Raw genomic sequence first — 21,580 nt, forward strand, 5'->3', positions numbered from 1 at the left:
CAGTTGGGTATTTTGCCATTTTCCGTTAATTGTAACAATAAAATAAGGTTTTAATGTTGGTTTACGTGTTTGTTATTTATAGTTGATCTGTAATATGAGAAACGATAAGAAATATTGCAAGTTGCCAAGTTCATGTGCTGGAATAGAAGCTCTCAATATACCAGTTATTTTACCTGTCGTCAGTAACCTCCAGGCTGTGATTTGACATTTGTATGTGTACGCATGCGAGATCCCATTTTTTGAGTATTTACAAAAATTCAAGCGTACTAGGAATTGAGCGTTCACATAAATATTTGCGTAATTTACGCAGATACGCAGCTTATCTGTACCTCTGGAAATTGTTAACACAGCAAGGAAAAGTTCTGGACTTAAAATGCAAGCTATCGGCACTATCGGAAAGAAAGCACTAATTTAAATGACAGCCCTAAGTCCTATTTCCTGAATTTCAACTTCTTCCTTCTGGCCGACGACTGCATACGCCATATACATAACAAGCGGGGCTCGAAATTCTTTCATCCCAGAAAGCATCAGCGTTTTAAATGAGTTATCATAATGCTTGTTAATAATTTTATACCACTTTATCAGTTGTTTCAAATGGTAATATTAATAAATATACTGTTGGTGCTAATGTTTTTCTTAATGCATAACTTTAATGTCGCCATTATAGCTCTAACTATATTACTATTCATTCATACTAATCTATAAGGCGTTGTTGCTATTTTAGTAATATTTAACAGATGCATGGGTGAACATAGAGATTTTTTCTGGGTTACATATTCTTTTTATTCTCGAGTACAACGTTTCAGGGCTTGTTCTGGCCCCATCATCAGGTAAAACTGAACAGTAGCTGATAACTCTGGCCGTGACGTCACAATGCTTATGATGTCACAATGCTATGACGACGCAATGCATGTGGTGGTCAATAGATACAGATGACATGGCTAATAGAATACATGTTATTATGAATATAGAAGATGTCGTTTACTGCAAAATTAATGGATCAATTTAGAACTGTGTAGATACTTATACAAAATTGTTGATTGATTTAGAAATGTACAGAGACGTATTTATAAATGTATAGAATGTAAAGTAATAGCAGTGTATACATAGAAATTATGCTTTATACATGGGAACATTGACGAGGGTAGGGTATTTTCTAAGATGCCTAGCGGTTAGAACAATCGAAAAAAAAAATACATTATCAGACAATAAAGGTATAGTTTTTTGATGACGTAACAATTAAATGACGTTATCCCGTCACTGCGCTATTCTAGTGTGCCCCCTCGTAATCGAACCATTTTACATTACGTCACAATGTAAGCGACGTCACGATGCATGTCAGTTGTCATCGCCTCGTACGGCCTCCTACAGTAAACTACACCGTTGCATCCAGTTTCTTGGTTTGCTGTTGCTTCATGCAGCTAACATCACTGGTGGAAACATTACGTTTATGTTTTACGACGGTTAAAATGTGTCATTTCGACTCACAAGTTTTCAGCGACACGTTAACGTTCGTAAAGTTTACATTCCCACAATGCAATTGTGGAATGTCGCTTGACTACTCAACTTCCTCTGGATGTACTGATCTAAACTTACGCTGGTAGTAGAAATGCAACGTTCATATTGCCCCATATGGTTTACGTTAATGACAGATGTAATTAAAATAATTCAGAGAAGATATTTAATCCGAACGTAAACCGTCATCAAACTGTTATCATTTGTTTTTTTCTGGTAACGTTCGTCTTAACGTAGGGGGCAGACACATCAATAGAACAGCGCGCCAGTTAGCCCTGTGCGAGGATTCTTAATTTAGGTCACCGACACCGTCGTTTGTTTTCTGCCTTAAATTAATCGTAATTATCTTTAGAAAGTATTAAATTTGGCATCTTAGAAAAGAAATACACTTCGCCCTACCACCATGTATAGTGTAATAAAACACACTTTTGCCCTGAGCGTCCTCGTGCTTTAACTATAATAGTTCAGGGCAAAAGTGTGTTTTATTACACTATACATGATGGTAGAGCGAAGTGTATTTCTTCAGTCTTATTGTTTTATGTACCATGCATTTGGGAGTCTGCATATATATGGGAGCATGGTATCGATTGACCACATGCATTGCGTCATCATAGCATTGTGACGTCATAAGCATTGTGACGTCACGGCCAGAGTTAACAGTTACTGTTCAGGTTTACCTGATGATGGGGCCAGAACAAGCCCTGAAACGTTGTACTCGAGAATAAAAAGAAGATGTAACCCAGAAAAAATCTCTATGTTCATCAAATATCATCTTCTAAAATGCCAATCAAGCATATGTATGGGTGTTTTTATGATCTTATGTACATGTATCTTTTACTGTATTGTATGTTTTCAATGATAACCGTGTACAACAAATGTCCTTTGAGATAATAAAGCATCATGTTATCTTATCCTAAAAGGTGAAAAGAATCTTATCTTATCCTAAAAGGTGAAAAGAAAGACCAGAAACAGAAGAGATATATTTATTTCAACAAAACGAGCTGAGAAAAATATAACGCATGTACGTATAAGATTTCGTGACGTCAGCTGAACAGGACGGAGATAAACAGTATATATCACACATGGAAGGTAAATATGACCAATATACATCACGATGGAGCACCTACGTCTGTAAGACATCATCAATCAAGCAGAATAAAAACTACCATATTAACTCTAGTTCATGAATACTGAGAGGGTTTGGCAATAACGTATGTTGGTACAAATATCCGGAATATCACTACTACTACTCAGTCTGTGTGTATCACAGAACAAAATATACGACTTGTAGTTTCTGTTCTGGGTGGAATCGTTGAAGGATATTTACAGAATGAGGTAACAAGAAGCGGCCAGTTATAACATGATCGAGGCAAGCCATGATAACGACCTGATTTATCCCATGTGAGGGATGTTTAAAGTTCAATGTAGAGATGCATTTACAAGATGTAGCCTTAACCCTGTGATACAATGGAATGTTTATTCATGTAGAATCAATACTATAAGCTATATATGTAAACAAATGCAAGCTACGTATACTGTATATATACATAACCACATGCATACAAGATATGTATATTAAATCACATGAGATTTAGATGTTTGTTAACAAATCTCCACATTTGAAATATCTGACTGGCAAGTCATGCAGTCAGACTACAACACCCTTCAAATGGCTTCAGTGCAACACGCCTGAGTACTATCAGTTCATACATACATGCATCAGATTGTTGGTAATTATGTTAGCATATTTGGAATGATATTTCGTAGTGATTTTACCCCCAACATATGGTTACCGCTGGTTTCCATGGCAATGTATGGCAGATACAGATGGGACATGGGACCATTGGACAGACTCATCCATCAGAGGACAGACTCGTCCATCAGAGGACAGACTCGGTCAGACTCGTCCATCAGAGGACATACTCGGACAGACTCGTCCATTAGAGGACTGACTCGGACAGACTCGTCCATCAGAGGACATACTCCATCAGAGGACAGACTCGTCCATTAGAGGACAGTGTATGAGACACACGACCATTCTGTGTACCTTCCATCCGAGGACGCTACATAGCCTTTATATTTTACATATTCTAATGGATAAGATTGTACGGAGACACTATTCAGGTGGAGTGGACGTCTCAAGGTGTCTCGTTCCCCCACCATATCACCTCTCTACCTCTATCACCTTGTATTTACAGACTGTGGTCACAATTATAACCATCTGATTATAAAACTAGCTCACAGGTTCAAATCAACAACCAATCACATTGCCCAACACTTTCAAGCGATCTCTCGAATACAGAATTGGAAGACTGTTAATATACACGTTCAGTTGGTTCTGAAAGCGAAACGGTGAATGGTTCCCGAGTAGCTGTTGTTGGGTGTGAAATACACTTGGCCCTGCTCCCAAAAGCGCTTGTAGCAGCACGAACATTGTAAGTCTACGTGAAGCTATGAAAGAAGCTTTCCCCGCCAGGAAACTCCAGTTAAGAAAAACATGTGGGATGAATACATAACATATGTCATATACGTTCTCACATTTCCTATCAAGAATATATTTGTGACATCAACATCGCGTGCAATATGTACCATCATCCCACAAATGGAAAAAAGAAATCACTCGTGGTGCTGCTCTGTTTGAGAAGAAACTCCCAAAAGCCACACTTGTCTTCAAGAACCGCTTTTTCTGAACTCAGATAACAGATGTCGAGTTGTGTGGTAACTCAGTTGGAATACAGAGTATCGTAAAATGACGTGAGACTAAGACTGGGAACGCCGTTGTACTGGTCTAGACTGGTTCCAAATGTCTCTGTGAATCCGCTGTCCGGGAGCCTCAAGTTGATGTAGTCCCACAGCGTCTTGTAGCAGAATCTCAGTTGTTCCTGAAGTAAACAAAAGTAAGAATTACGGCTTAAATTGAGGGGCGACTGTTGGTTTAAGCCACATACAGCAACGTGTAAGTCGTATCACGGACGCCGGTAAATAGTCGAAACCAGAAGTTTCAGGACAGCCATCAATAAGCGCATCGCTCGAGCTAAGGGAGGCAACTCAGACACGTCACATAACACTAATATTGCTGTGTGTCATTAAATAACAAACCGACATATTCATTTGACTTTAGATCGCAGAATTTACTTAAACATTATCATGTTATCTCTTTCAACGTTTTACATCTTACCGGATACGCCAGAATTTGTGCCCGACGTCGCTTCATGTGTTTGACGGTGTGGAGGACGTCCACCTCCTCGTCTTCGGCAATCTTCTCACATATGACCTTGATTGCACAAAACAGTCCACTGTTGGTCGCTCCGTCTCTACAGTGCACTATCATCGGCTTAGTGTTCTCATTGGTCACGTGCTGCCAATCGGTCACGAGGTCAAGGAGGTCAAGGATAAGGGTCTTGGATGTGGGAATAACATTAGGTTCATCCCAGCCATTGAACTGGAACTGACGCACAAACTTGGGTGCTTCCTTCGGCTGTGTGGAATTGTGTATTTTGAAGTTCCTGATTGTGACGTTGTTTTCCTGATAAGTTGCCGTCGTCTCCACAAAAAAGGGTTCAAAAGGTTTCATTGAGACGTCAGGCCAATACTCTGCGCATGTGTCATCCTCGTGTTTGAATGTTTCCACCATGACAATGGTATTGACGTCATAATCATATACCAACTTCCAGAAGTCCACGATAGTCGACGGGAGCGGCGTCTGTGTCAGGATAAACTCGTTCTTCAACCTAAAGCCGTCTAGGAATGTAGCGTTTATGTAGTCCGTCCTTCCAATACCACCCGGTGTCATTAACACTGGCCGAAACATCTCCATCGGTAACACATCCGGGTATCTGTTCTTGTTATAGTTAATCGGAAGTACTGCTGTGTGGCACTGCTCGGGTCGAGGACTCCGGGTAAACTTCTCAAGCAAACGGAACTGGCCTTTGAGATAGGAATGACCCGTCTTCTTATTCCTCATAGTGAGTTTGCTGTACCATTCTTTAAGGTCAAAGCCAACAACAGTGCGCCCTGCGTGGAACTGTTCAAAAAGGGCTTCGTAAATAAACACATACTCCTTCAATGTCCGCACCATGAAGGGTCGGTCCTTTCGGATCTTATTAATGAATGCACGCGGACTTGTTCGACCTTCCTTGCTGTACTGTTCAACGAGAGCATCTATTGCGATGAAGGTACCTGTTCTCCCCATGCCCGTGCCACAGTGTACCAGGATGGGAGTTTTAACATTCATGTGCGCTCGACGTACTTTCTGCCGCATCTCCAGTATTGGGATTGGGTCGAAAGGCACGCCATGCTCTGGCCAAGCGGTGAATTCAAACATTTTCACCGAACCTTTGAGCCCATCTGAGGTCTGGTACGCTACTACTCGAACGATGTAACTCGCAAAATATTCAATATCAAGGAGTTCGAGTAGAAAAGAACCGTACGACGCACGGCCATTTTCCGGCCAGTACTGTGTACACTTAACAATATTGTCCTCCACAATGTTTGTGATCATGACAATGGTTCTGACCTTCGTCTGGGAGATGAGGCGCCAGAAATCTAGGACCGTATCCTCATCAAAGGGGCTTTGTGCCGCGATGTAAGCCATGGGTCTCTTGTAGCCGGACACATAACTGGCGTTGATATAGTCATTCGTGGAGTTCTCATCTTGAAACAGGGCAACCCTGCTCTTATCATATGGAAGAAGATGTGGAAAACGATTCTTATGTTTGTTTTGTCTGTCTTTGGCAACGTGGCATGGGTCTCCGAAGTCATGGTTAAGGCTTTTAAACTCGTTTTTAAACGTGATAGGTTCGCCTTCAGGTGGAACTGTCGCATCGCCGTTCATTGTCACCATGTCGTCAGGCAGGTACTCCCTACCGGCCACAATGTAACGACTTTCTCTGAGAGAGTATATGGTGTTCCAATACTTGAGCGGATCATAGTCGTCCTTCACCACTGTCAAGTCGTAACCTTTCTCTACGTAGGGTCTGTAAGCTGGAAGACGGTTTTTCCTACGCCACCACAGGAACAATAATATGGCAAGAATAAGGATGATCAGTAGGATTAGGGCGACGATAATCCCGACTATAAGTCCTGTATTGTCTGCGGCAACAATGGGAGGTGACTCTGTGGTCAGATACACAGGCGCGGTCAGTCTTGGGCCCTTCATCACTGAGTAGGACGTCTTGGTGTCGCTGTTCAATGTACTGACCACTACATAGTATATGTTATAGTACTTTTCTCTTTCCAAAGGTCTGTTCACCACACCACTGTAGTTCTTCCCGTCTCCGATCTCAAACTGCCTCCTTTGCGGAACCTCGCTGGGATCCAGTTCAGCTGTTACATAACCAGCTGCCTGCCGCCTTCTCCTGGACCCGACCTTCTCCACCATCAGCTGATACTTGGTGATTGGTCCGGAAACAGGGAGAACTGGTTCTATGTAGACTGACATTGTAGAGTAGGTGGCGTTGATGAACACAGGGGGCGGTGGTGTTCTTGGAACGCCATGCTTTGTCCAGAAGCTTCCTGAAACCTCCGTACTGTTGCCTACAGAATTCCTGGCAGCCAAGAAGTACAGGTACATCACCCCGGGCTGAAGACCGCAGGTTGTGTATGACGTCGTGCTGGCATCAACAACGTCAACCGTTGGGCTGCTGTCGTCGGAGCCTTTTTGGAATCGAACCTGGAAAATATGGTATACGGATGTTTCAGTGAGTGCATGGGAGTATGTCGGAGCTGGGAGCTAAGTTTCATTTCGGAATTGCGAAGACCGACAATTTTCACAGATCATTTTTCAGGACTTCCAGCATGTTCATTGTGTATTGTCCCTATCGCCATTTTCCCTTCAGCCCAACACGTACCCAACCCTTACACAGACTTGAACCTTCCCCACACCAGAATATAACCTTCGTCGCCTCACCTGGTAGCTCTGTAATACCCCATTCTTTAATGTGGGAGGCTGCCATGCAACTGTCAAACAAGTCTCATTTTGGTAAGTGCGAACAAGACTCTGAGGGGCATCTGGAATGCGGGCTGCGGTGGTGACTGTTCTGTCAGCTGTATAGGGGCCCCAACCAGCCTCAGTGCGAGCTCTCATCTGCAACATCAACAGGTGGATTTGATCAGGGCTAACATCCGGCATATATAGTCCGATGAGAAGTGTACAAAGACACAAACTAACCGGCAATCTCAGGGGTAAACATTTGCCATGCACACACTATTTGTTTGTGGGAATGAGCTTCGATCATCATCATCATCATCATCATCATCATCAAGATCAGCATCACCACCATTTATAAGATCACATACCCTGAAGTAGTAGGTTGTGAAAGCGCTAAGGGAGTCGATGGTGACCTCGGTTTGAAGTGCCGGGAAGGTCAAGGTCTTTTGTGTGCTGAAGGTGTCGTTGTCGCTGTACGTCAGACCGTACTCCGTCAGGACGCCATTTGTAATGGATGGCGGGATGAAGGTCACACGAACCGTGGAGTCAGTAACACTGCTTCCCGTGACGAGCATCGGTCCCGGGGCTGAAAACAACACACTGGTTACAAATCTTATAGTATATGCAGGTCACTCCTACATGATCTATTGTTCACTCCCTACATGATCATTGATCTATTGTCCCTACTTCTACTTGTTACTCCTACATGATCTATTGTTCACTCCTACATGATCTATTGTTCACTCCTACATGATCTATTGTTCACTCCTACATGGTCTATTGTTCATTCCTACATGATCTATTGTTCACTCCTACATGATCTATTGTTCACTCCTACATGATCTATTGTTCATTCCTACATGATCTATTGTTCAATTCCTACATACATGATCTATTGTTCATTCCTACATGATCTATTGTTCACTCCTACATGATCTATTGTTCTATTATTCCTACATGATCTATTGTTCACTCCTACATGATCTATTGTTCATTCCTACATGATCTATTGTTCATTCCTACATGATCTATTGTTCATCCCTACAGGATCTATTGTTCACTCCTACATGATCTATTGTTCATTCTCTACATGATCTATTGTTCATTCCTATATAATCTATTGTTCATCCCTACATGATCTATTGTTCACTCCTACATGATCTATTGTTCATTCCTACATGATCTATTGTTCACTTCCTACATGATCTATTGTTCACTTCCTACATGATCTATTGTTCACTCCTACATGATCTATTGTTCATTCCTACATGATCTATTGTTCATTCCTACATGATCTATTGTTCATTCCCTACATGATCTATTGTTCACTCCTACTCCTACATGATCTATTGTTCACTCCTACATGATCATGTTCATCTATTGTTCATTCCTATTCACTGATCTATTGTTCATTCCTACATGATCTATTGTTCCCCCTTCCTACATGATCTATTGTTCACTCCTATTGTGATCTATTGTTCTATTGTTCATTCCTACATGATCTATTGTTCACTCCTACATGATCTATTGTTCATTCCTACAGGATCTATTGTTCACTTCTACATGATCTATTGTTCACTCCTACATGATCTATTGTTCATTCCTACATGATCTATTGTTCATTCCTACAGGATCTATTGTTCCCCTTGACATGATCTATTGTTCATTCCTACTATGATCTATTGTTCATTCCTACATGATCTATTGTTCACCCTTCTATGATCTATTGTTCACTCCTACATGATCTATTGTTCACTCCTACATGATCTATTGTTCACTCCTACATGATCTATTGTTCACTCCTACATGATCTATTGTTCATTCCTACATGATCTATTGTTCACTCCTACATGATCTATTGTTCACTTCCTACATGATCTATTGTTCACTCCTATATGATCTATTGTTCACTGTTTCCTACATGATCTATTGTTCACTCCTACATGATCTATTGTTCACTCCTACATGATCTATTGTTCATTCCTACATGATCTATTGTTCACTCCTACATGATCTATGATCTATTGTTCATTCCTACATGATCTATCACTCCTACATGTTCATTCCTCCTACATGATCTATTGTTCATTCCTACATGATCTATTGTTCACTCCTACATGATCTATTGTTCATGATCTATTGTTCCTTCTACATGATCTATTGTTCATTCCTACATGATCTATTGTTCATTCCTACATGATCTATTGTTCATTCCTACAGGATCTTATTGTTCCTCCTACATGATCTATTGTTCATTCCTACATGATCTATTGATTGTTTCACTTCCTACATGATCTATTGTTCCTCCTACATGATCTATTGTTCATTCCTACATGATCTATTGTTCATTCCTACATGATCTATTGTTCCCCTTACATGATATCTATTGTTCATTCCTATATGATCTATTGTTCACATGAATTACATGATCTATTGTTCCCCTTCTGTGATACATATCTATTGTTCATTCCTATATGATCTATTGTTCATTCCTACATGATACATGATCTATTGTTCCCCCTTCTATTGTTCACCCTTCCTATTATATATTGTTCATGATCATTGTTCATTCCTTGATCTATTGTTCATTCCTATATGATCTATTGTTCCTTCTTATGATCTATCTATTTCATTCCTATATAATCTATTGTTCATTCCTACATGATCTATTGTTCATTCCTCCTACAGGATCTATTGTTCATTCCTACATGATCTATTGTTCACTCCTACATGATCTATTGTTCACTCCTACATGATCTATTGTTCATTCCTACATGATCTATTGTTCATTCCTACATGATCTATTGTTCATCCCTACATGATCTATTGTTCATTCCTACATGATCTATTGTTCATTCCTAGCATGATCTATTGTTCATTACTATATGACCTATTGTTCATTCTTACATGGAATGCGGTTAATATATTCTTGCATAATGCATCGTTCATTCTTTCATGATAAATCTCTATCGATGCTAATGTTGTTAATCACTGGAGTGTCTGGTCCATATTTGTATAGCATTCCACATAAATACCTCCATCACACATGGTGTTGGTATACGCTCTTACCCTCCTCTTCCGTGGTGAAGGTGAAGGCTGAAGACACCGGCCCTATCCCCACGGCGTTCTGGTACGTCACCGTGACGATGTATTGCGTGAACGGCAATAGGAAGCCGTAGTTGATGGATGTGACGTTGCTGACGTCGCTGCGCAAGCCGCTGCTGCTGTTGAGCATGACGTTGTACTGCACGAACCGACCGCCTCGCTCCAAACAAGGGACACTTGTCCACGTGATCATCACGGTTCGTGACGTCCGATCACGTGTCGCAAAGTTAGACACAGTACCATTGGGAGCTGCACAGAGAAACCACGAACAGATTTAGGAGGACAGATAAAGACAGTGAACTGTTGCACCAAAAATGAGCTTCACATATTGTACCTATGTGGGAAATCGAACCTCTAGGCTACTCCACCGCCCCCGACTGCATTTAACGCCAACGAAGCAGAGCATTCACGTATGTCTCCACAGAAATGGTTACATTTGACAATGATATTAATTATTGATATTATCTATCAGCATATATTTATGTTTTTTCTAATGATTGTTTTAACATTGCTTCAGGGTTTAAATCATCCATCATTATTAGTCCATAGGTGGGGCGTGGCGCAACTCCTCGGTCTTATACAAAGGGTTGATCTGATTGATTAGTGGGGTGCACTCAATTAAAATTAAGTGAGTGAGTGAGTTAAGTTTTACGCCGCACTCAGCAATATTCCAGTTATATGGCGGCGGTCTCTAAATAATCGAGTCTGGACCAGACAATCCAGTGATCAACAGCATGAGCATCGATGTGCGCAACTGGGAACCGATAACATGTGTCATCCAAGTCAGTGAGCCTGACCACCCGATGCCGTTAGTCGCCTCTTACGACAAGCATGGGTTACTGAAGGTTCTAGTAACCTGGACCTTCAAGGGTCCAATTAATTAAGTGTGAGCCAGTTTGACTTGTCAGTCCTATCACGGTGTGTCTGCTTGATGTGGGAGTAACGCCCGAAGTAACGTAGGTCTTGGATGTTTATCTTTGTTGAAACCCAAGAGCATACATATGGCATGATGGGATTCGACCATACCATCATAGATTTCTGACATGACTAAGGGACGCAACTCTGTAGAGCTAAACGCAGCGTCTTATACAGCTGGGTTAGCACTGTCCTTTGTTATCTCTAAGCTCGTTTCATGACATAGGGTTAAGACTATTCCCTTCTCTCTTACCTATTTCTCTAGTCGATATCCTTCTGTCCAAAACGTCACTGATGTTCAGAGCCTCCCCGAAGGCTTCGAGGGTAAATGAGTACACACGCCAGGGGTCAAGGTCACTGATGTTCACGCTACCGGAACCGGAAGTGTGCGTAACCGGAACCACGGTGATAGCACCGTCGACCACAGCGCAGTCCCCGATCCCGACTTCCTGGTAGTACAGCGTTATGTTGTAGACGATGCCCAGACTCGTGGCGTTTCTCGTCAACGTCCACGACATCCTGACGGTACCGCCAGGCAGCAACAAGGGTTCTACGACGTCAAACACCTTCAGACCTGTCCCAACACACATGTCACACCTTTGTGATACAATGCATCATACATTCTAGCTTACATATGTCGAAGGAACACTCAGATAAAATACATATAACGGAAATGAGATTGTAATGATGGCATAAACGCCACTTTTGGCAGCATTCGTTCAGAGGACACAACAAATGGGCATTGAACTTTGTACAAGGTTAAGAAATGAAACATATGAGTGAGTGAGTGAGTTGGGTTTTACGCCGCTTTTAGCAATATTCCAGCAATATCACGGCGGGGGGACACCAGAAATGTGCTTCACACAATGTGCCCATGTGGGTAATCGAACCCGGGCCTTCAGCGTAACGAGCGAACGCTTTAACCACTGGGCTACCCCACCGCCCCGAATTAAACATATGACTTCGCGACACGAGCAAACGCTTAACCTGTTGGCTACGCCACGACCCCGCCACGTTAAAATGACTGCTAAAAACACATCTGAAACACATACATTTGACATGAACATTTTCAGCACAGTCAGGAATATATCAGCTATATAATTGTGGCGTATGAATCAGAGGCATATCCGAATAAAGGCACGAGTGATGCCGACCACCGTCCCTGCATTTCCCTCACACCGCAACAGTTGTCTACGACAGATATCTATTCCGGAAGCTTCAAAGGTTATTCCTGTCACAACTTCGAACGTTGTACGAAACGTTGAGCACATACCTATGATAGACCTCGTTGTTGTTGTCGTCGGGGGAGGTTCTGTGGACGCTGTGGACGAGATGAACAGACTGTCAAAATCGTTTTCACATTTTGAGTAAGAAGGACAATACAGGTTTCAGAGACATCGGATTATTGAGTATAAATCTGGTTTCAGACGCAGATCTTCTTCACAGCCTCCTGGGAAGGCAGGGTTTCCAGACTTGTGGTGCACAGTCTAAACGTGATACCTGTACGGTCTACCTGTGTTACCTGTACGGTCTACCTGTGTTACCTGTACGGTGTTCTTGTGTTACCTGTACGGTCTACCTGTGTTACCTGTAGGGTGCACCTTTTTGTCCCTCATGGTTTAACTGCCTGATGTAACTGTTATATAGTTATAAGGTGTACAATGTTCCTCCAGGGTGCACATGTGTAACGTGAAGGATGTCCCTGCGTTACCTGTACCTTTTACGTGTTACCTGTACGGTCTACCTGTGTTACCTGTACGGTGTTCTTGTGTTACCTGTACGGTCTACCTGTGTTACCTGTAGGGTGCACCTTTTTGTCCCTCATGGTTTAACTGCCTGATGTAACTGTTATATAGTTATAAGGTGTACAATGTTCCTCCAGGGTGCACATGTGTAACGTGAAGGATGTCCCTGCGTTACCTGTACCTTTTACGTGTTACCTGTACGGTCTACCTGTGTTACCTGTACCTTGTGCTTGTGTTACCTGCAGGATGTACCTGTGTTACCTGTAGGGTGCACCTTTTGTCCCTCATGGTTTCCCTTTGCCTGATGTAACTGTACTTGTGTTAGTACAAATGTTCCTGTACGGTGCACATTGTGTAACTTGTGCGTTACCCTGTTACGATGTACTTGTGTTACCTGTACCTTGCGCTGTGTGTACTTGTGTTACCTGTACGGTGTACTTTGTGTTACCTGCAGGATGTCCCTTGTTGCGACCTTCTACCTGTGTAACCTTTTACGGTGTTCTTGTGTTACCTGCAGGATGTCCCTTTGTTACCTCGACCTTCTACTTGTGTTACCTGTACCGGTGTTCTTGTGTTACCTGCAGGATGTCCCTTTGTTACCTGTACGGTGTACTTGTTTACCTGTATGGTGTACTTGTGTTACCCGCAGGATGTCCTTTGTTACCTGCACGGTGTTATATAGTTATACGGTGTACTTGTGTTACCTGCAGGGTGCACCTGTGTTACCTGTACGGACTTGTGTTACCCTGCGGTGTACTTGTGTTGTACCTTGTGTTACCTGTACGATGTACTTGTGTTACCTGTACGGTGTACCTGTGTTACCTGTACGGTGTTCGCAGGATGTCCCTTTGTTACCTCGACCTTCTACTTGTGTTACCTGTACGGTGTACCTGTGTTACCTGCAGGATGTCCCTTTGTTTTGTCTTCGACTTGTCTGGTTTACGGTGCCTGTTATGTAACTGTTATATGTGTTACCTGGTACGGTGTACAATGTTACCTGTACGGTGTTACTTGTGTTACGGTACCTTTTGTGTTACCTGTACGGTGTTCTTGTGTTACCTGCATGATGTCCCTTTGTTACCCTCGACCTTCTACTTGTGTTACCTGTACGGTGTTCTTGTGTTACCTGCAGGATATCCCTTTGTTACCTCGACCTTCTACTTGTGTTACCTGTACCTTGTACTTGTGTTACCTGCAGGATGTCCCTTTGTTACCTGCACGGTGTTGTTGTGTTACCTGTATGGTGTACTTGTGTTACCTGCAGGATGTCCCTTTGTTACCTGTACGTTGTACTTGTGTTACCTGTACGGTGTACTTGTGTTACCTGTACGGTGCACTTGTGTTACCTGTACGATGTACTTGTGTTACCTGTACGGTGTACTTGTGTTACCTGTACGGTGTTCTTGTGTTACCTGCAGGATACGGTGTTCTTGTGTTACCTGCAGGATGTCCCTTTGTTACCTCGACCTTCTACTTGTGTTACCTGTACGGTGTTCTTGTGTTACCTGCAGGATGTCCCTTTGTTACCTCGACCTTCTACTTGTGTTACCTGTACCTTGTACTTGTGTTACCTGCAGGATGTCCCTTTGTTACCTGCACGGTGTACTTGTGTTACCTGTATGGTGTACTTGTGTTACCTGCAGGATGTCCCTTTGTTACCTGTACGATGTACTTGTGTTACCTGTACGGTGTACTTGTGTTACCTGTATGGTGTACTTGTGTTACCTGTACGATGTCCTTGTGTTACCTGTACGGTGTACTTGTGTTACCTGTACTTGTGTTACCTGTGTGTACTTGTGTTACCTGTACGATGTACTTGTGTTACCTGTACGGTGTACTTGTGTTACCTGTACGGTGTTCTTGTGTTACCTGCAGGATGTCCCTTTGTTACCTCGACCTTCTACTTGTGTTACCTGTACGGTGTACTTGTGTTACCTGCAGGATGTCCCTTTGTTACCTCGACCTTCTACTTGTGTTACCTGTACGGTGTAATTTGTGTTACCCTGTACTTGATGTTACCTGTACGGTGTACTTGTGTTACCTGTACGGTGCACTTGTGTTACCTGTTACCACGGTACTTGTGTTACCCTGTACTTGTGTTATCGCATGTACTTTGTGTTACTTGTGTTACGGTGTACTTGTGTTACCTGTACGGTGTTCTTGTGTTACCTGCAGGATGTCCCTTTGTTTCCTCGACCTTCTACTTGTGTTACCTGCACGGTGTACTTGTGTTACCTGCAGGATGTCCCTTTGTTACCTCGACCTTCTACTTGTGTTACCTCTGCGGTGTTCTTGTGTTACCTGCAGGATGTCCCTTTGTTACCTCGACCTTCTACTTGTGTTACCTGTACCTTGTACTTGTGTTACCTGCAGGATGTCCCTTTGTTACCTGCACGGTGTACTTGTGATACCTGTATGGTGTACTTTCGTTACCTGCAGGATGTCCCTTTGTTACCTGTACGGTGTACTTGTGTTACCTGTTCCTTGTACTTGTGTTACCTGTACGGTGTACTTGTGTTACCTGTATGGTGCACTTGTGTTACCTGTACGATGTACTTGTGTTACCTGTACGGTGTACTTGTGTTACCTGTACGGTGTTCTTGTGTTACCTGCAGGATGTCCCTTTGTTACCTCGACCTTCTACTTGTGTTACCTGTACGGTGTACTTGTGTTACCTGCAGGATGTCCCTTTGTTACCTGCAGAGTTCCCCCTGTTAACTGTACAATACACTCACATGTGCAAGGTATGTAGACGAGGTCGGAGGGGAAACCAGAAGATGCAGTCATGGGCTTGCCGCCGTCGTCCCTCTGTATGTCCACTCTGAACCTGTACTGCCCATCACGTTGCAGGTCAAGCATATAGTGGTAGTATCCTGTCCGTCCCGCCTGGCTCACCCTCGTCGTCACGAACTCCCACGTAAGGCTGCTGTTCAACTTCCGGTAAAGTCTGTCATGAGAACGACACGTGACACATCTCTAATTTCTATAACATAGCTCTGGACATAAGTCTGAACGCCATAGAAGGTCACGCCTCAAAACAATTTCACGGCACAATCTACATGAGGGACAAGCGGGTTCTTTAGTCAATATTGTATAAGTTATATAAAAAACGACTGCGGATAATTTTATAGCATTGCTGCGGATTGGCTGATTAGAAAATGCAACTGACGCCACAAAGTGACCGAGTTTAGTTTTACGCCGCATCCAGCCATATTCCAGCTATATGGCGGCGGTCTGTAAATAACTGATTCTGGACCAGACAACTCAGTGATGAACATCATGAGCATCGATCTTCGCATTTAGGAACCGATGACATGTGTCAACCAAGTCCACTCGATCCCGTTAGTAGCCTCTTACGACAGGCATGGGTTACTGAAGATCAGTTCTAACTCGGATCTTCACGGGTCACTTTTACACAGATGTTTATGAGCATAACATCTGATATTACTGTACTGTGGACTAACTGCACTGAATGGAATCAAAATCGATCTGGATTGTAAAAGTCTAACTCAATGTATTCAGTATGATATCAAATGATTTATTAATTTGAAATTTCTTATGTATTAAAAAAAGTCCTTAGACTATTTGCTAAACACAACTTCACTATAAGACATTGTGCATTCATCATCATACGTCTGGGTGGGATCAGCAGCCTCAGCTACCTTGTCCACGCCATCCTACCGTTTTGAAAGTTACTTCTTTTCAGCTGGATTTTCTACCGAATATGTTATCTGTATAGGGATATTGTGCGGAAAGCCCGTATTGATCGTGAATACGTCGTCAGAAATATATTTTGCATTTGAACACATAACACTCGCCAGGGACTGAAGGGATGGTATCCAATTAACACATTGTTTGTTTGTTGTTTAACGCCACAATCAGCAATATTCTAGTGGGTGAGGGAGTGGGGACACAGAAATGGGCTTCTAGCTATATGGCGGTAGTCTGTAAGTAACATAAAATAACATGTTACATTTGGCCACTTCCAAAACGGCATTGTATGTTCGTGATGCTTATATCTCTTTTTCAAGAGAAACTACAGACATATTACGTGCGTTTCATTAGCTTAGTAAATACTCTGTTTGAAACATGTAATCGTGATGTGTACGAATTTTCGTTCGCTTAATAAAACACTTTGAATGTTATACTCGGGCTTTCGTTCCTGTCCTTTATGTTTACATCTTTATCAAAACACAGGACTTATCCCTTACATCGAGCAGTTCGTTCCCATGGAGACATGTACACTAGATTGCTTGCATGGCTGGAGTACCGGTCATTGTGGCATAACGTGCACCATTACCTGTAGTTTGCTATAGGTCCTTCTCCGATATCTATTTCCTCGTTCCAAGCCGGCCACGTGATGTTTGCCCTCTGACATCCCACGGACACTGCTGATGGGGGATTGACCAGCTTTGGCAGGCCTTCAAACAGAGTGAGTGAGGTCGGGTGAAGGAGACTTCAAACATTATTTCCGTTGTACGAAGGCGTGCAAATTTGATTTGTGTGTAAATATCCAAGTGATGCTTGTCTGCTGAAACATACCCCTCCCTTCACACACACATACACGCACCTGTCCAAAACGCAGCCACACCCTCTCTCACAGTCACATTCATTCATTCACTCACTCACGCACAAACTATGATAATTTGATTTCGTAACAGTACCGCGATACGATGAATTGAATAAGCGAGAGTACGTTAAGGGTACGGCACGTACGTATTTGGCAGCTCGGTCCTCCGTAGTCGGGGTGACACACTCCTCCAGGACACAGACCGTTGACAGGGTCACATGAAGCTTGTCCCACGCAGTTGCACTTCAGTGAACAGTCAAGGCCAAACGTGCTGTTGTCACATGCTGAAAGTAAACATAAATAAACGGTATTGTTTGTTTTCTGTTTGTTGTGGAAAGCTGTCTGGAGTAGGCAAAGCAGTGGTTGACGTAATGAGCATGATAGTCACGGTAGGGACACGATGACATACCATCAGCCAGTGACTGATATAATGAGCAACGGTCGTCACGGTCGGGGTATGTTGACATACCATCACCCAAGTTGTTTTTTTATTTTCTGTTCCCGAAAATACTTGAACATTTTTTGTTCGCGGTGGTAGGCCTAAAAATGACAGCTTGGATTCTCCTTCCCGAGAACAACGAAAGCCTTGTTGCAATGACCGAACCAATCTCCAACAAATGTTCCAGGCCCCTATATACTGTCTACCGTCGACCCCCACCAAACCATCCCCACCTCCCACCCCACCCCAGAAAACGTTTGACTCCCTCACCGTCTTTACAGAAGGGCGGTTCCTTCCACCCCCTGGCACACTTCCACCCCTCACAGAAGCCGTCCGTTGTACGACACAGTTCCTGGTTCAGACAATGGCAGGTGCCCGTGCAGTTCACCCCGTACAAGTTACTGCCGCATCCTGCATGGAGAGAAAGATCATTTGGAAACGTGGATTGAGTTTAACTGCGCTTCGAAAACTATTTGAACATACGCGCGGATCTCACACGTTCCACGATTGTGAAAGCGTTGTGCACAGATCGGGACCAGTGTGGAGTCGGATTCAACCCTTCGCGTCCAAGGGACATAACCCGTTCAAGGCTATAAACGCTGGGGCACACATGCATCCAAGTGAAATGAGAGGACAGCTACATATTTCTTTCATTTAATTTTAAACAGGAAATATTCATATATATGATGACACAACGAGAAACAGTGAACTCCATCAACTTTGGAATTTCTGTAATTGTTCGCCGTCAGGAGTTTCTAGATCCATGTGTGTGCTACATTAGCCTGCTAAATCTCACTGACGGATTCGCGCGAATTTACTTGTTGCCAGTGTTGCCGCCTCTCGTTCTCAGTCAGCAACCAGCCGCCTCCGTGGTGTAGCGGTTAGAGCGTCCGCCCGGAGAGCGGAAAATCGCGGGTTCGATCCCCGGGCGCGGTACTTGTTCATGTGTACAACAAGGGAGGTATTCATGCTTAACTGGCATGGTATCTCAGTGAGCTTGCACTATAAAACCAGCTAAAGTCTGGGCTGGTACGAGCACGCATGCACGTCGTCATATGAGCGAAATATTCTCAAGTACGACGTTAGACCCCATTTCACCGCACCTCACCAATTGTCAGTAGCCAGGTGGGGGAATAAAATGTAGACTTCATGCATACTGATACACACGTATGTCACTGGACTGTAGGTCTGACAGTGGCCATTCTGTCTTATACGTGTGACGCAATCGCGGAAAGGAGCGTAAAATCCAGCATAATACAGTTTAGCTGGAAGTATGGTTTTACGCCGCTTTTAGCAATATTCAAGCCACATCACGGCGGGGGACACCAGAAATGGGCTTCACACATTGTTTGCATGTGGGGAATCGAATTCCGCGTGACGAGCGAACGCTTTAACCCCACCGCCCCTCCATTGGTGGAGCGTATCTGGATGGAGCTTCTTCTGGGACAGCAGGATGAAGGTGGTTCGAGTCCCTCCTCTACTGAAGTGTAACAAGGACCAGTTGGCACGGAGTCGGGGTAATGTCAGTGGGGTCTCCGCATAGTATCGGAGCGGTGTTGCTTTACATATCATACATTACGCACGCACGAACGCACGCACACATACACATGCATGCACGTCACTATGTAAGTGCAATAAACTCGCAGTTAGTGAAATAACCTCAGATAAAAACTTTGTACTCCACCAGTGTCTTACTTCAAATAATTTAGTTTCAATATTCTTATGGTCAAATGTTGGTCAGGTGTTATGTCTAATGGTAGTCAGGTGTCATTATTGTTAAGCTCAAGTTATTATTCCATATGACAAAGTATTATTTTTTCCTATTGTCAAGTGTCATTGTTTCTAGCATTCACATTTTACAGACCTTTTATGTGAACTTCATCCGGCAGAATAGGATGACATAAAATAAATAGTATAGATCGTCTATGTCCCGTTCAGCTGTTCTTATAGGCCCAAACCCCGGACAGAACACGGCCCACGTGAACGAAATGAGCAGACTTTGTTTACATTTCGAGCATATGAATTCACGCAACAGTGAAAAATATATACAAAAAGTCCGTTTGAGTCAGAAACGGACCGATGAATTGCAAATTTTATCATTGTACAAAATTGCCAGGTGTGCGAGAAAGGATGGAGACGGCACAGCACAGGCTAATGAATCAATAACTTGGTGGGCACTTGTGCACGTGCTTCTCTAACACCTGGCTGTCCCTTTCTCTGCACTCCTCCCTCGTAACAAATGGTGAACTGTGTCAAAATATTAATGATAGTTTCTTAAAGAACATTTTTGGTGGAGTCTGGAAAATTTTCAAATATAAGAAAGCTGTTGGGTATTAGTAAATGATAAACATGTGTACTATTTATATTTATGTGGCAATTTTGTACAATGATAAAATTTGCAATTCATCGGTCCGTTTCTGACTCAAACGGACTGTAATTCTATCGTATTTGTTTGCGCAAAATCTTGAAAGTCACCATGCTGAAATATTTGAAACCACTGAGTCCCCAAAACATCTAATATGTTCATCGTTTTTCACATATTTTAAACTGGCATCGTCTACTAATCACCCTGAAAACATCTACTAGAGATCTTCTAATTATAGCGCCAATCATACCCCGCGTTTTATCAACAGGTTATAGATAATACCTGAAACAAATTTTATCACGGAAATATGTTACACAGTCCAGCCTTAAAGCCTTATCGGACACAATATCAACATGATTATATATAATAAGTAGATTCAATGTGTGAAATAGTGAGTATCATGCTGTATAAAGCAACATGTCTTACGTCGGCAGAGCGTGCCCATCCGGATGTATCCACGGGCGCATGCGCGGCAGTTATCTCCGTTCGGACCCGTGCATCCATCACAAGCCGCATCACATGCTGCAGAGAGGAAGGGAAGTGATGTCATAATATGCTTGTCATTCAGGGAGAATCACAATATTTTCAACTGTAAATGTTGTATACAAAAGATATGGACACATAGCCCCACACACAATAATGTGTGAAGCCCATTTCTGTTGTCAAACGCAGTGATATTGCTGGAATAGTGTTAAAAGCGGCGTAAAACTAAACTCACTCACGCACTCACTCACATACATGGACGTGCAATTCACTTACCCACACACAGGACGCCGGTGCCGTCGTTCTTGTCGAGGCAGTACTGGGTGTTGGGGCAGGGGCCTGGGTTGTCAGCACATCGCCCTGGAATCAAGGACCATGTTATAGTCGAAGAAACATTCAGCTATTAATGAAATGGAAAACATCAATCATAGAAGCTATTGTCCCTCTTCGAACAAATGTATGTCAATCACCCTAATGGGTAGATGTGTGAAGCCTAATGCTGAGTGCCCCGCGT

General features: G+C 43.0%; 1 protein-coding gene across 1 annotated transcript in view; it reads right to left on the reverse strand.

Annotated features, from left to right (window-relative positions):
• Nucleotides 1–2,484: 2,484 nt before the first annotated feature.
• Nucleotides 2,485–21,580, reverse strand: part of LOC124267424 (receptor-type tyrosine-protein phosphatase kappa-like) — a 37,175-nt gene continuing 18,079 nt past the window's right edge. The window contains exons 3-15 of the mRNA XM_046702341.1: nt 21,343–21,426; nt 21,010–21,105; nt 18,489–18,629; nt 17,926–18,063; nt 17,510–17,630; nt 15,945–16,156; nt 12,738–12,785; nt 11,718–12,038; nt 10,514–10,798; nt 7,813–8,030; nt 7,424–7,600; nt 4,694–7,186; nt 2,485–4,397 (exon numbers count right to left, since the gene is read on the reverse strand). Of these exons, the coding sequence (XP_046558297.1) occupies nt 4,239–4,397; nt 4,694–7,186; nt 7,424–7,600; nt 7,813–8,030; nt 10,514–10,798; nt 11,718–12,038; nt 12,738–12,785; nt 15,945–16,156; nt 17,510–17,630; nt 17,926–18,063; nt 18,489–18,629; nt 21,010–21,105; nt 21,343–21,426 (4,493 nt within the window). The 3' untranslated portion in view covers nt 2,485–4,238. The remainder of the gene's footprint in view (nt 4,398–4,693; nt 7,187–7,423; nt 7,601–7,812; nt 8,031–10,513; nt 10,799–11,717; nt 12,039–12,737; nt 12,786–15,944; nt 16,157–17,509; nt 17,631–17,925; nt 18,064–18,488; nt 18,630–21,009; nt 21,106–21,342; nt 21,427–21,580) is intronic.

The sequence above is a fragment of the Haliotis rubra genome, unplaced genomic scaffold (assembly GCF_003918875.1).
Source record: "Haliotis rubra isolate DU_JTF1 unplaced genomic scaffold, ASM391887v1 Scf131, whole genome shotgun sequence".
Classification (NCBI taxonomy): Eukaryota; Metazoa; Mollusca; class Gastropoda; order Lepetellida; family Haliotidae; genus Haliotis; species Haliotis rubra.